Raw genomic sequence first — 13,837 nt, forward strand, 5'->3', positions numbered from 1 at the left:
CACGATGGGGAGAGAGACGTCAGCTAGTGCCTGTGTCCTGATCACCCACGCTCACAGTGAAGCGTAGACTTGCATGAACGCAGTGAAGAAGCATTAGCATGATCAAGGGCTAGAAAGGTGTCATCCTAGAAGGACTAGGCTCATTAAGTCTAGCCAAACAAATGCTGAGAGGAGATATGATCGCTGTCTATAAATATATCAGATTGTAAACACCAAGGAAAGAAAATACAGTTCAAACAAATGGCTAGAAGCTAGGCTACAAATAAATTGAGGCTGGGAGTTGGGAGAAATTTCCGTATCACTAGAGCCGTGAGATTTTGGAATAGTTTTCTTTTAGGAATTAATAGGCTAAAAATCCTAAGGCAGTTGAGATGGGCACTCAGTCAAGTTAGGAGAGAGAGTATGGCGTGCATAGCCTGCGACAGGTATGGGCTTCACCTCGGCACTATAGGAGGTCTGTATCAGCTCTCTGTCACTGTGGGAGCAAAACCAATAAACTGTTTTTTTCCTTAACCCTCTTCAAGAGCTGAAGTGAATGTGTTCTGATGAGTGCCGTTTTCCTGATTGGTGACAGCTAGGTATAATCTCCAAAGGACTTTCTTCTACCATTAAAATCAAGGAGCTGTGTGGGTATGACCCTTTGGAGGAGGGACAGCCTACAGCTGCTCCTTGAATTGTGTTATAGCCGCATACTGTAAGGCTGTGTCATTTCTGATTTTCCAGTGAAGAGCAGCTTTCTTCATTGTCATGTTTTTTTTCTTCCTTCTAAAATTTTTATCTGTGTATTTTCATTTTAAAAATTATTGCTGCAGATCTTGGGTTCCAGCAGGAAGTTGTAATCCTTTGTGTGCAAGATTGTATTTTGCTGCAATAGTTCTTTAAAATGATCTGTGTTAATTAAAAAAATGATTTTACAATACCATAGAAAATGCTCATATGAGCAGAAATACTTCAGATGAAAGAATCTGTGCAAGTACCAGACCACAAAACTATTGAATAAAGTATAGAGCCTCCACAGAACCTTTATGTAATGTGCATTATAGGAACCTCTTAAAGTCATTACAGCTGGCTTAGATGTTGACATGATTTGTGTGTTTTATTTCTTGTAGGATGATTAAGATATTAGACAGGGCATGGAGGGTGGGAATAAAAGTGTTTTGAAGAAATGAAACAATCCACTTTGCATACAAAGAGAGAGTAAAATATTTTCTACTTTCTGAGACGAAACCATAAGCTCGTATCAGCTGTGTGGCATGCAGTGTCACCGCATTTTGGTAGCAGCATTTGAAACTGCTGGGCTCTTTGTGGCAACCTCTTCCCTTCCTTCTCCCTACGCTCTCCATCTTAACTTTCTTGAATACGCTGGGTGTATTCTAAATTAATTTGAAAGATGTTCAAACCTTTCTGTTCCTATTAGTTTATTTCTCCTTTTTTACTCTTTTGCAGGTTTTTCCTTTCTGCAATATTTTTTGCCTTGATAGAATTTCTTATTTCTTAGAGGTGCTGATTTTCTGGGTAATGTCTAGTTTTGCAGCTCAGTTATACCAATTTTTATGACATCCAATTTTTCATCAGTGAGAGCTGTAGACAGTTGCTGTATAAATAAACTAAGGGACAGGCATTTTGTATTTATGTTTGAATTGACAGATTTCGGTCTCTGTTGTCTAACGGTTTTGTGATGATTACTGAATGTTTTCTGTTCAGGTATCAAATGGTTGAATAGTGCTGTTGCTATACCACTGTATGTATTGTCAAGAGATACTGCTCTGTTACACCGTTCAAAACTGGATGTCAGCTGCCTGAGCATAAAAATACTCGCTGTTTAAAGTGAGTGATTGCACCATGTTGTGCTTTCAGAGTGCATGTACAGATGCAGTCCGTCAGTGCTTGTGCTTAGGGTCCAGTACTGCAAGGCATCTCCTGTGAAATGACAAGAGTTTTCCCTCTTAATAAGGATATGAATAGAGGTCTCTTAGCTCTTTTGAAAGCTAGCCTCCTCATGCTAGAACAGATATATCAGGTGGCAAAAAAAAATCTAATAAGAGGCTGGACGATATGTGGAGAAATAACCTTTAAAACAAAAGATACTGATTTAATGCTTATATAGCCTTTTATACCTTCAGATTTCTATACATGATTAGGCTGAGATGCTATGAAAGAAAAAAAATATTTACTTTTTCTTCTATTTTACTTACAGGTACTAAATGAAGCAGTGGGTGCACTGATGTATCACACTATCACTTTAACACGAGAAGACCTGGAGAAATTTAAAGCACTTCGAATAATTGTCCGAATTGGCAGTGGTTTTGATAATATTGACATCAAATCTGCTGGTGATTTAGGTATGACTATTAAAGACATTCTTTCACGTCTTATACTTGCCTCCAGAAATTTGATAGCAACTAAGTCCTTGCATTAATACTGTCTGTATAATTTACGCTAACATAGTATGTAAGCTGTATAATTTTCTCATCAAAGTGTTTAAAAATCATTATGGAGATACTATCATTTGTTAATTAAGTGATAACATTAATGGCTTTGTGACAGGATGACAATCTGCCTGTTCAAGATAAATCCAGAGAGTAAGGTCATAATATTTCCTCTTTCTTTTTCACCCCAGTTGTGTATTTTAGCTACTGCCTACTGTAATCCAATCACAAAATACAATTCCGTCAATATGGCAAACTACGACTGTTTGAATAAAAAATAAGATCATTATCAACTGCCTGGGACTTATTTATGATGCATGAGATTTAGTACTGAAGCACTACATAAAACAGAAATATCGATTTTTGTAGGAGATTTAGTTGTTTTTGCTTCAGAATAAATTTAGAAAGTAGAAATGGGAAGAGTTGGTACTTAATGTTTCACTGTAATAAAGCAGCAATCTGATTTGTACTTTGCTTGCTTAAGCATAATCTCTCTGGTATCTATAGTCTACAGGTAAAACTACCACTGAAAATAAATTTCTAAGTTTTCTTTGTATTTTTCTGAGTAAGTAGGGGCAAATTATTAAAGATAATCTCCATTGTTTTGGGGGGAGATCTTGGAAATGCTTAGTTCAGCATGATAGTGCTTCGTCCTTCTAATAGTCCCATTGATATAGTGAGGAGCTGTAATTTGGTTCTGCTTATCAGTAACTGATAGTAAAATAACCACCTTTTTCTAATGGCTCTGTATTTTGCACATCAGGCAGAGGCTAAGAATTTCATTGGAAGTTTATGTAAAGAACAGATCAGATCTGAAGGCATCAAAGGTGTGGTATTCCTACTTTTTATGGACAGTGCCAAAGTTAGTCATGTACATTGTGATCCACAGAAAACATACACGTATGTAGAGATTGGCCTGGGGTAAAATCCCGGCTCCAAAGCCAAACCCTCGGTACGGCGCAACAGTCCTGGTCTGGTCAGGCGTCTCAGTGGTGCTGAGAGCTGCTGCTGGGAGAGGAGGATTTCTGCAGGTTTGTTCCCTCTCTGTGCAGGTCTCCACGCTGGATGGTAGCCCAAACTTACAGTTGAAATGCATCCACCTAATGTTTCAGTACTGACTCACCATTTCTTGTACAAATCACTTTGTTGCTCAATTTTCCATTTGTTGAAATAGTATGCCTCTCAAGGAGGTGATGTGAGAGTTAATTTGTTTAAAAAAAAAAAAAAAAACCTACTTCAGTTCAGTCATGGAATATACTATGGCCTTAGACCTTAAAGTGCGACCTACTCCTGAAATTTAATTCTAACTTTTTCGGGTATTTTTCAGAGAGCTCCCCAGCGGGGAGTTTACCTCTTTTTCCCTTTTGGTGTTATTTTCTTGTTACCATTTTTACTTTTATTGAAAAGTATTAAAACAGATGTTTTTGGATAAAGATCTGGTCTACTTTTTCTCCAGTTTATTAATAGTTGACTAGAAAATACGAGGTGTGATGTAACTGGAGGCAAGTGAAATGGGAGTTAAGGGTGAAGCCAGTAGTCTCCTGAGTTTTTAGCCTGGAGCCTGTGCACCAGATCACTGAAAGTGGTTGGAAAAAGGAGAGAAGCACAGAAGCAAGGGATGTGAGATAAGAGGGAAGAATGAGTTTATCTTTTCCTCTGTGAAATGTCTCTTTTCTTCATGCCCTTGCCTTTCTCTTGCTGCTTTTTGTGGTTCACTCTGCCTTTCTGGAATTAGCGGTTTTTAAAGGGGAGGAAAATGTGGGGAAAAGAAATTCCTGCAGTTTACAATTTTCATAGGAAAACCTGTTAGGGAAGAAGGTGTAAGGTGAGTTCAGTTCTTTGTTTCACTTCCCAAAAATGTAATGCAATTCCTTCGGCTTTTTTAAAGCATTGTTTCATTGATGCTAGCCATTAGGAGACATACTTGTTAAATCTGATTTGCCATGTAAAATCGGCATTTTTGCCCGAGAGGTCCTGAGAAGGACCTTTTTTGTATAAATGAATACAGCTGTTTAACATGGTCCACGTAGAGGGATGTTTCTTTTCTGTGAAAAAAGAGTACCCCCCCCACTCTCACGCTCTCTTTTTCTTGGTTTAAAATATGGTGAGTTTCATGCTACCGTTGATGTTAGCAGGATGCGAAAATTAAAATTCCGGCAAATGAAGCTGTTTTATCTTTGTTAGTCTAAGAAGAATGACTCAGCCGGCCATACATCTCTACTGCAGAGAGAAGAAAAATAGTTGTGCAGCCTACTTATGTTGGTTGATTTTTACTGATCTAAGAAGGCTGAAAAAAGTATCAGGCAGCAGAAAGAATGCATTTGAATGTAAAACATAGATAAATATGGTATCAGCTTATTATTTGTCAGATTACTGTTATTACTGTTAATGAATTTTTTTTTTCCTTGCTTGATAAGATATCATGATGTTAACTGAGGGCTCATTGAATATTTATTTATGTAGAAATCCAAACAACTAGGCAGTAAAAGCAGTGCTAGTTGTTCTTCCATACAAAATACTTTTTTCTCTGCCATGAATTTATACTGTGTGCTGTCTGTGATCTTAGTCAACACAGTTGAGACACAAATGCTAGTGAGAGCTGATGACTGGGGAGAGAACATAAATAGAACGTAAATAGAAAGATCAGAGAGACAAGTCAAACAGGACACAAACTTTTTCAAATAAACAACATTTTGCTTAGCTGCTGTACATTGAGTACTGGAAGATAAATGCTTGTCCAAAAAGCAGAATGGGATAACTTATCTGCAATTGCAGCTGCTTGTTGCCTGATCTGTTTTTTGAGGTGAAAACGGAATGTAGTGAGTATTGAATCTGTCCAGCTTCCGCCACTGTCGGTGGAAATCTGTCTTTTAACTTCTTGATAGTATCCCCTTTTCAACTATTACCTTTTCAACTGTTAGCAGCATGGACTTGCATTATCTTTACATGCCATGCAAAAGCAGATTTTATATTCTCTATTGACGTTTAAATGGGTTATCTCTCGAATAGTTCTGTGAGGGACCAGGAAAGGACGTCAGTACTATTTGTAGCAATTCTATACACCCTGGTGCAACACAAAACAAATTGTTCCTACCTGTGTCATGATTACCCATATATATGTTGGAAATAATAATACTTGTCCCATGAAGGCTTTATAAGAATTGCTGTTGTTTTAAAGTAATTTAGTTTTTCAATAATTTGTATAGATAGCTTTTCGGGAGGTCTGCTTGATAGTGGAAAGCTAACTCACAAAATTAAATCTAAACAACAGTTATTGACCTCATGGTCCTTATATTCAAAGTACCCAGTCCTGTGTGCATGTAAAATGCTTACTAAAACATACTCAACTTAGTTACTGACATCTTAAATACATTCCTTTAGAGGTTTCAGTTGTCTGTTTACTGTTTGCCTTTAGTTTTGAAACGCAATAAATAGTAAAAAAAAATTTTGTTTAAATCTGCAAATATGTGTCACCTATGTTGTCAAATACTGTATCTTGTCATTAGAGTCAGGAACTTACTTGTGCAAAGCAAGTGTTGAAATACTTGTAAAATTAAATATCATAGTCCTTTAATTTTGGATTACTGCTGAATGGGAAAAGGTAAGAAATATTTGGCAAACTGGTATCCTTTCCCCGCTGTTCTTTTCAGGGATTGCAGTGTGTAATGTGCCAGCTGCCTCAGTAGAAGAAACAGCAGATTCTACAATGTGCCACATTCTGAACCTGTACAGGAGAACCACCTGGCTGCACCAGGCTTTGCGAGAAGGCACGAGGGTACAGAGCGTTGAACAGATTCGGGAAGTGGCGTCTGGAGCCGCCAGGATCAGAGGGGAGACCTTGGGCATTATTGGATTAGGTATGTTGGCTTGGAGGAGTTTTTAATGCTCCTTGCCTCACGTTGCTTTAAAAGAATTATGAAGATTTGATCTAGCAAAATGGAACACTCGGTTCACTCCTTTCCATGCCAGGCGTTCTGGATAATACCACTTTGTTCCTGGTGTTTATATTTCTCAAATATTTTCCTTAATACCTCTTGCTTCCCTCAGACAACTTAGAATTGTTGTTGCTATTTTCTGAATTGTGTGAACTTCTGTACATCTTTCTGCTGTCATTGCCTTGTGCCAGGCACACTGAGAGACACCGTCACTTCCCTTTTCCAGAACAAGGATCCTGCTACTTCAGCCCAACATCATGTGTATTTAGTGCCATTATTACGTTATGTAATTATACTGTATTTCTTGTCCATTGTCATATCTGGGACTGTTTGTGCTTTCTTCTTTTTACTTTTTACCATCTCTGAAAAGGCTTTGCTTCAGTAACAGCCTGCAAAGCAGTTATTTGTTGCATTTGGTTGGGCTGCATTCGAATTTGTATTTCAGCTCAAATGAGAGGAAAGATACATGCAAGAAAGTTTGAAATGCTTCCAGACCTAATAAAATCACCTACTTACCTCTCTGAATGTACTTCCCTCCCTAAATGTGTTTCAGCATCTAACAGATGGACAGGTTTGCCTGGGATGAATTAATTACTGTCTGTTATAGAAGTAGAGAAGAAAAACAAGCAAGTCAGTTTCTGTATAAAAATTATTCAGTCATGTGCCTGTCTTATCAAAGATCTGATAGACCGTGCCTGTAATTGCTGTGGTATTCAGCCACAGGAATTAATAATAAGATTTTGACAACAGGACGTCATACTTCAGAAGATCTTTAGTACTTAAATGACTGTTCCAGTTATATGTTGCTGTCAGATAACTCAAGCCACTAACTCTTGCTTTTGGAAGCTGAGAATAGCCTGGCATAACATAGTACTGGTTTGAATGAGTATGCAAGGCAGCAAAAACATCTTCACAGTCAGAGAATTGCCTTTAAAATATGACTTTCAAGAAGTTAGTCATGAAGTTGCTTTCTCAAATCTATACCCATGTAATTATGCACCTCATTTAAGCATGCAATGATTATTGCACTCACAGTCACAGCATCCATACATAAGTAATAGTCAATCACTTGCAGTGTTTTAAAAATTGAAATGCATGTCTAGTTGTTGAAACTCAAGCCCTGATTTAGATACTATGAGCTTACTTGCTGGAGATAGCTGTCCTGTTGACATTGTGTTTATTGTATTGCATTTAAATTCCGGACTGAGATAAGAATGGATCTTCATTTATTATTGAGGTTTTTTAATGCATTTTCTACGTACTGTTTTTGTTGAGAATGATTGAAAGGTGTAGAGAAACAAGTGGATAATCAGAGTGCCAATATGTGTGTAATGTCACATAAAGTGCCGGTTGTTTTTTAAAAAAAGCAAAAAGCAAGCCTTTTGTGTGCATTGTATGTTAAAGGGCTAATAAAATACAATTTTAAAGGCACACATCTGTTACAGTTATTAGCCAGTAATTTTCTCTCTTCTTTTATTGTTTCTATTGCTCTTGCTACAGATGGAATCTTCACGCTTTCAAGGAAAATGTTTTAAAGTCAGTTTTGAAAACATCCACAGTTGGATTTTGTGTATGTGTGTGAATAGGCACAACATTGTGTTTCTGACCTCCCGTTGTAGCAAGCTCCTATATACCTACATAATAAGAAAGAACAAAAAGCATAGTCTTAAAAGCTGTAAAAATACGGCTGTACTACTTTTTGCATCTAAGCACTTCAGGCAGTTAGATTAAGACGCACTCTTTTCCACTGCAGATGATTGCAAGAGGCTTCCTATCTCTAGTTTTAGACCAAAATGTGTATTTACAATCATATTCAACAGTCTTGCCCTTAGATTATGTTTCCCTACTAGTGTCCTTTTCCCACGTGTAGTTTTGTCTCACTTTGTTATTTTATTATTAAGATGTGTCGGCATCACAACTGCTGAACCACTAAGATGCTGTGAAGTGAATGTAGCACATACAAAACTAACAATTCTCATCTTTGTTACTCAATCTTGCTTTTTTTCCCCCCCTCTACTGCTGTGTAGTATCTCTGGTACTCTCCTTTCTTGTTAACATGCTTATCTGTTATCTCCCAGCTATGACTTTCTATTCTTGTCTTAAGCTGCAGTCTCTTCAGCAATGGGTTGCTTTAATTATATAACTTTCCTTTGGCAACAGCTAAGTCCAGACCTTCTTCACATCTGTTTCTGGGCTTCTTTCTTGTTTTGCCAATGAGAAACACCCTAGGTCTTGCCTATCTCTCAGCTAGGGAATGACATAGTCATTCTCTCCAAAGCTCCAACTACTCACTTCCTTATCCACTGCTCTAGCCAAGTTTCATGACTCACTTGCCTTCTTCTTTCCATCACCCACTCTCTTTTCTTTGCCTTCTTTCATGCACATTCCTGCTTTTGACACTTGGTGTATCCTGCTTAATCCTATTACTCCATACTCTTTTAAAGTTAACCTCTTCTCTCATCCTCTGCTTGTATCGAGGTTGAAGATAAACAAAAAAAAAAAAGAAAAAAAGAAAAGCAAAAGACTCTACAGTATAATGCTTTGTTTTGTGGTTAGCCTCTGAGTTCCTTAGGGCAAAGCCTGCATTTCTTTCTGTCTTTATGAAGTGTGTGATTCTTTGAGCCTTACATAAATAATAATATCACATCATTTAAAAAAGCTGTCTTTGTCACTTTTAATCTTTATTACAATCCAGGGTCCTGTATTTCAAGTGATGCATCACAAGCTTGGATAGCAAACCCTGTATTTAAAAAAAAAAAGAAGTCACTACCTTTTCAACTTTTATCTTTTTTTAAAAAAAAAAGAATGTTTTATGAGCAGCAGCATGTAAGTACTTGGATGAATAGATAGCTGGACGTGATCCTGCTATAATGATCGTTTTACAACAGTGAAGGCTATGAAATCACACTCCCTTCCCCTTCCTCCCCGTTGCAAGTATTGGTGACTGGTAGTTAATGCATTTCCTTATTCACAAGAGGTGAAATCACCTCCAAATACATTTGTCTCCACATCATAATTATTGTCATCACTCAGTTTGACCTCAGCTGCTTCATGTTTTCTCTTGCCAGTTGAAGAGTCCTGACTAGATGTTGGCCAAAGCACTGATCTGCATTATCAGACAAGATCACGTCTGAAGAGTTGGGTGGTGTTACCATATAGGGTGGCATTACCAAATGTTGCAGCCTTAGCAGTCCTGCTAGCTCTGTTTGTGTACTCACCAGGAAATAGGACAAAATGGCACTCTTCAAGAAGCCACAGTTCAGGGTTTTCCAAGCAAGATGAAGAATTACCCAATTTCCCTGTTGTTGCATAGACAGTAAGAGCTGCGAACTTAAGGCACCTTTACTTTCCATGGAAGTCTGCAGGCAGGTCATCAACATTTCTGTGGTATCGAGGGCATTTTATAACTTTGTAATACCAGCGTAGATATGTACTCTTTACCCAAGGCCTGGATGGGGATTACTGGCCACTCTTGCTACTGTATTGTCTCTCACAAGTCAGGTCATTGACAACGTCAAGATCAGAGACACCTACAACCTGGGAGACTTTTGGGGTAGTGGATGAGGCGCACAGTAACAGGAGAACCAGGCATTTTAGATGCAAGTCCTTTCATGCCTCTCGTTTCACTGAAATGATGCACAGGCTTTGCTACAGCTTTGTGTAAATCTAATTTCTAAAATAGGCTTTCGTTAACTCTACTTTTTTGCAATTATATGAAACATGCATTTTGTCTGTTCTTCCTCCATCACAAACCAAGAAGTTGATTTAATATTTTGAGCTTCAGGATTTGCCTTTTCTTGGAAGCACCCAAGTCTCATGAATATTCATAACAATTGTGTATGCTTTTAAGGTAGAGTTGCCCTGAAGGCGTGAATCTGTCTACACTGGTCTGTTGTTCATGATGTACTGGGGTAGGTTTTGAGCCACCCGTCATGTCCATGAGATAGGCTTATAAAATAGAACATTTTTCAGTAAAAGAAAAAAAAAAATCTGTCATAGGTTTATAGTTGTTCTATGTTGTCTGACTGTAGTTTAAAAAGGAATTGGCAGATTTATTTGTTCATCTGTGTTTTTGTCTAAGGAGTATGACTGAATATGAACTGTCAGTTACAGAAGAACTTTATCCCAGAAAGTAATCGTAACAGGACAGTTCTGCCCAAATATACATGTGTATGATTCCCAAGTATTTCAGAAGGAAACTGTGCATATTTAAGATGGTTTTAGTATATTGGCCTGGTTGCAATGAATGGAAAGCATAGCTTTAAATGGAGATCCAGTTGTAAGATGTTGAACTGCTGTGAATCCCCTCAGGTATCAGTGTTGTAAAGTGTAAAAAGAGCAGATGACAGAATGTTGCATGTGAAAATGAAATGGAGTTAGAGTAAATGTGATATGCTTCTTTTAAAAATATAGACTGTTTACAGTGTGTGAGTGATATCTTGAACTGTGAACATGCCAAAATTTGAAAATAGTACATTGTGCTGAGAATTGGCTAGTTTGTTTATAAAAAATCAACTTGAAAAGCAAACAGATAACATGCACGTAAGTATTGAAATGAAAGGTTTTGAAGAGTGTCTTAAGTTTATGTCCCCGAAGGAAAACAGACAGCCTCCATCAGATTGACAGAGTATTTAATATTCCAAGCATGTCCATCAACAAGCTCTACAGAATTATTGTGTTCAGGTTAAATGATCAACAGAAAACCTTTCTTCCTGTGGCTTCTGAAGTTTATTCAAAGAGAAACTGAAAAGCAGAGGGAAATCCTTTAAAGCACAATTGGAAAGATATGGGATTTCCCTGTGCTATTTCAGTGCTTTTTTTGAACAAACTCATATGTTACAAAAGAAAACTGTTGACTTTTAATCTGAGACACGATTCTTACTGTGTGTCTAGTGAATGATACTTCTGAAATGTCTTTACCTAAAATTTATAGTACTCTAATGTACTACACCTAGTATGTAGTCTTCTAATCTGGAAAGTATTTTAGTTTTGATTCTTCAAGATTCTTACTCACTAGACATACTGCTAATTTTCTCTAGCAGTTGTTTTATCGGTAGTATATCAAAGGGAAATACACATCTGCTAACACATGTGGCATGGAAGCATGCCTGAAAAGCAATTTCAAACACAGCTCTGACATAGCATGGCTGTGAGGAAAGATGAGCAGGGAAGAGCCAAGGGCAGTGAGAATACCAAATGGTTTTGCACTCTTCTCTCCTTAACTAGGTGCCATATGATGGGCTGTATTCATGATTTAGGTAAATGGATACAGAATTTTTAAAAGACTCAAATGACTGGTTTCTTACAGGCATTTTAATGCTGAAAGGCTCTTACTCAAAATGGAAGAAAATACTAGTTCAGAAGGAGATTCCATGTATTGAGAATGGTTGAGCTTCAGATTAAACAAATTATGTTTTATTGCATCCATTTTTGAGGATTAATTTTATAGCTTTTGATTAAAGCCAGCTGGTCAGACATGGGTAGGAGTAGGTCCTTGGCAGGATGTGTTCAGAAGCAGTAGTGTTTTACCATAAGCAGGCCTAGCAGGCAAGTGCTTCTATTATATGGATTATTGTGGATTACATGACATCTTTTGGCATTTCAGATCTCCATTTACAAAAGGTGCAGACCTTTCACTTTGGGACAAAGCTGTGTGAAACAGTCCAGATTTAATGTTACTGGTCTTAACAAGGATTTCAAGTGGGATGGGAGCTGCCTTTTTTAATCCACTTCTAGGTGCTATACAAAACCATTTTGTTTGATACAAGCCTTTGCAATAGAAAGCAACAGGCTACCTACACCAGCTCCTTTACGTGTGTTTTCACTGTGCGTCTCTTTTGTTTGTAGGGCGTGTTGGGCAAGCAGTAGCACTACGTGCCAAAGCCTTTGGCTTCAGTGTCATTTTCTATGACCCATACCTCTCAGATGGCATGGAGCGTGCTCTCGGACTGCAGCGGGTGAGCACTTTGCAGGACCTGCTGTTCCACAGTGACTGTGTTACCCTGCACTGCAACTTGAATGAACACAATCATCATCTTATTAACGACTTCACCATAAAGCAGGTAATGATCTCTCTGGGTGCCCTCCACACCAGTGCTGGTGGCTGACAGGTTACAGAGTTTCTTTATGTAAACATGCAGATTCTCATTTGAAAGCCGTTTTTTTTCTTTGGTACTTTGAGCAAACTTATAACTGGTACGGAAATAGTTTGTGCCTTATGTATTGTTATTTTTCTTGTCTTTTTTTGCTCAGTAACATTGCATTTATGGCAATAATACGGTCTTCTACATATTGTTCAGATTTAACTAAGCTGCCTTAATTTAAAAATAAATCTGTAACTTCTGGTAGCTACATTCTTTACTTGTATTTTCAGGTAGCAATTCTGTCTTTCACTCTAGTCCTCAGTTTGAGTTCTTCATATGTGATTGAAGGATGGTGACTAAATGGCGCCCCCCTGTGCTCACTCCTAATGCTTGCAGAGTGTGTCATTGATTAATCAATCACGTTTACAGCATTGCATGATTTGGGAAAAATAGTACTTCTTTGGATTAGTACTGATACCTCCCTAAATTTTTAGGTAATATTAAAATAATTTCATAATCTAGACATGTAGTAACTGTTCTGTTTTTGACTAATTCAATAGTAAGATTTTTTTTCATTAAATATCTAGGTTCTAATTTCAAACCTCAGTGTAGATAACTGAAAGAAATATAACTTTGAAATGTAAGAATGTAGGTTTGCCCAGGAAAGAAATTCTGATGATTTAATAAATAATTGATTTTACACGTCGGTGTTCTTTATACATGTATACGTATTTGCTGGTAACAACAACAGTAGTACTCTTTTGTCGTAAAATCATTGGTTGGCTTCCGAGAAATAGTTTGCACCTACTACTCTTGAACTTTAGTAGAACTGAAGTAATTACTGAACGTGTTCCACATTCATGTAGGATTATGGCAGAAAGCTAACGATATATGTCTTGATTTGAGAGTTTAGGATTTTGCAGACCAATCCCAATGTAAAACCAGGGTTGGGAATTTAAGACTCTTAAAAATTAAAAAGCTTTTAAAAAGCTGTCATCTAAGACCAAATAGAATTGCACTGATCTTGAAGAACTGCACTTCAGGGGGACCTTTTAGAGGCTTAGCACTTAGTCATTACAGCGGACAGTGAAACTTGGGCAGTGTATCATAGGAAGGTTTTGAGTGGAGGTGGATAAATGGGATGAGCTTTGGGGAGTAGTCAGTGATTCACTGGAGAAACAAACAAAAGGGTTAAAACTGTGTGATACCATCTAAAGTGAAATGCAAATAAAATCAGAACTTTAAAGCATATTGTAAGCATTTATCCTGCTATTTGTTGTTCTTTATTTAGAAGCAAAGGTTAAAATGTTAGATGATAGTTCTTGCTTTAGATAAAAATGTAGATAAAGCAATCTGTATTGTAACAACTGATGTGAACTGGGTAACTGAT

At 37.5% G+C, this 13,837-nt stretch overlaps 1 protein-coding gene across 13 annotated transcripts in view; it reads left to right on the forward strand.

Annotated features, from left to right (window-relative positions):
* Window positions 1-13,837, forward strand: part of CTBP1 (C-terminal binding protein 1) — a 248,841-nt gene that overhangs the window by 219,926 nt on the left and 15,078 nt on the right. For all 13 annotated transcript variants that reach the window (XM_026112673.2, XM_026112675.2, XM_026112676.2 and 10 more), the window contains 3 exons: window positions 2,198-2,342; window positions 6,080-6,286; window positions 12,212-12,426. In XM_026112673.2, the coding sequence (XP_025968458.1) occupies window positions 2,198-2,342; window positions 6,080-6,286; window positions 12,212-12,426 (567 nt within the window). The remainder of the gene's footprint in view (window positions 1-2,197; window positions 2,343-6,079; window positions 6,287-12,211; window positions 12,427-13,837) is intronic.

The sequence above is a fragment of the Dromaius novaehollandiae genome, chromosome 4, assembly GCF_036370855.1.
Source record: "Dromaius novaehollandiae isolate bDroNov1 chromosome 4, bDroNov1.hap1, whole genome shotgun sequence".
NCBI lineage: Eukaryota > Metazoa > Chordata > Aves > Casuariiformes > Dromaiidae > Dromaius > Dromaius novaehollandiae.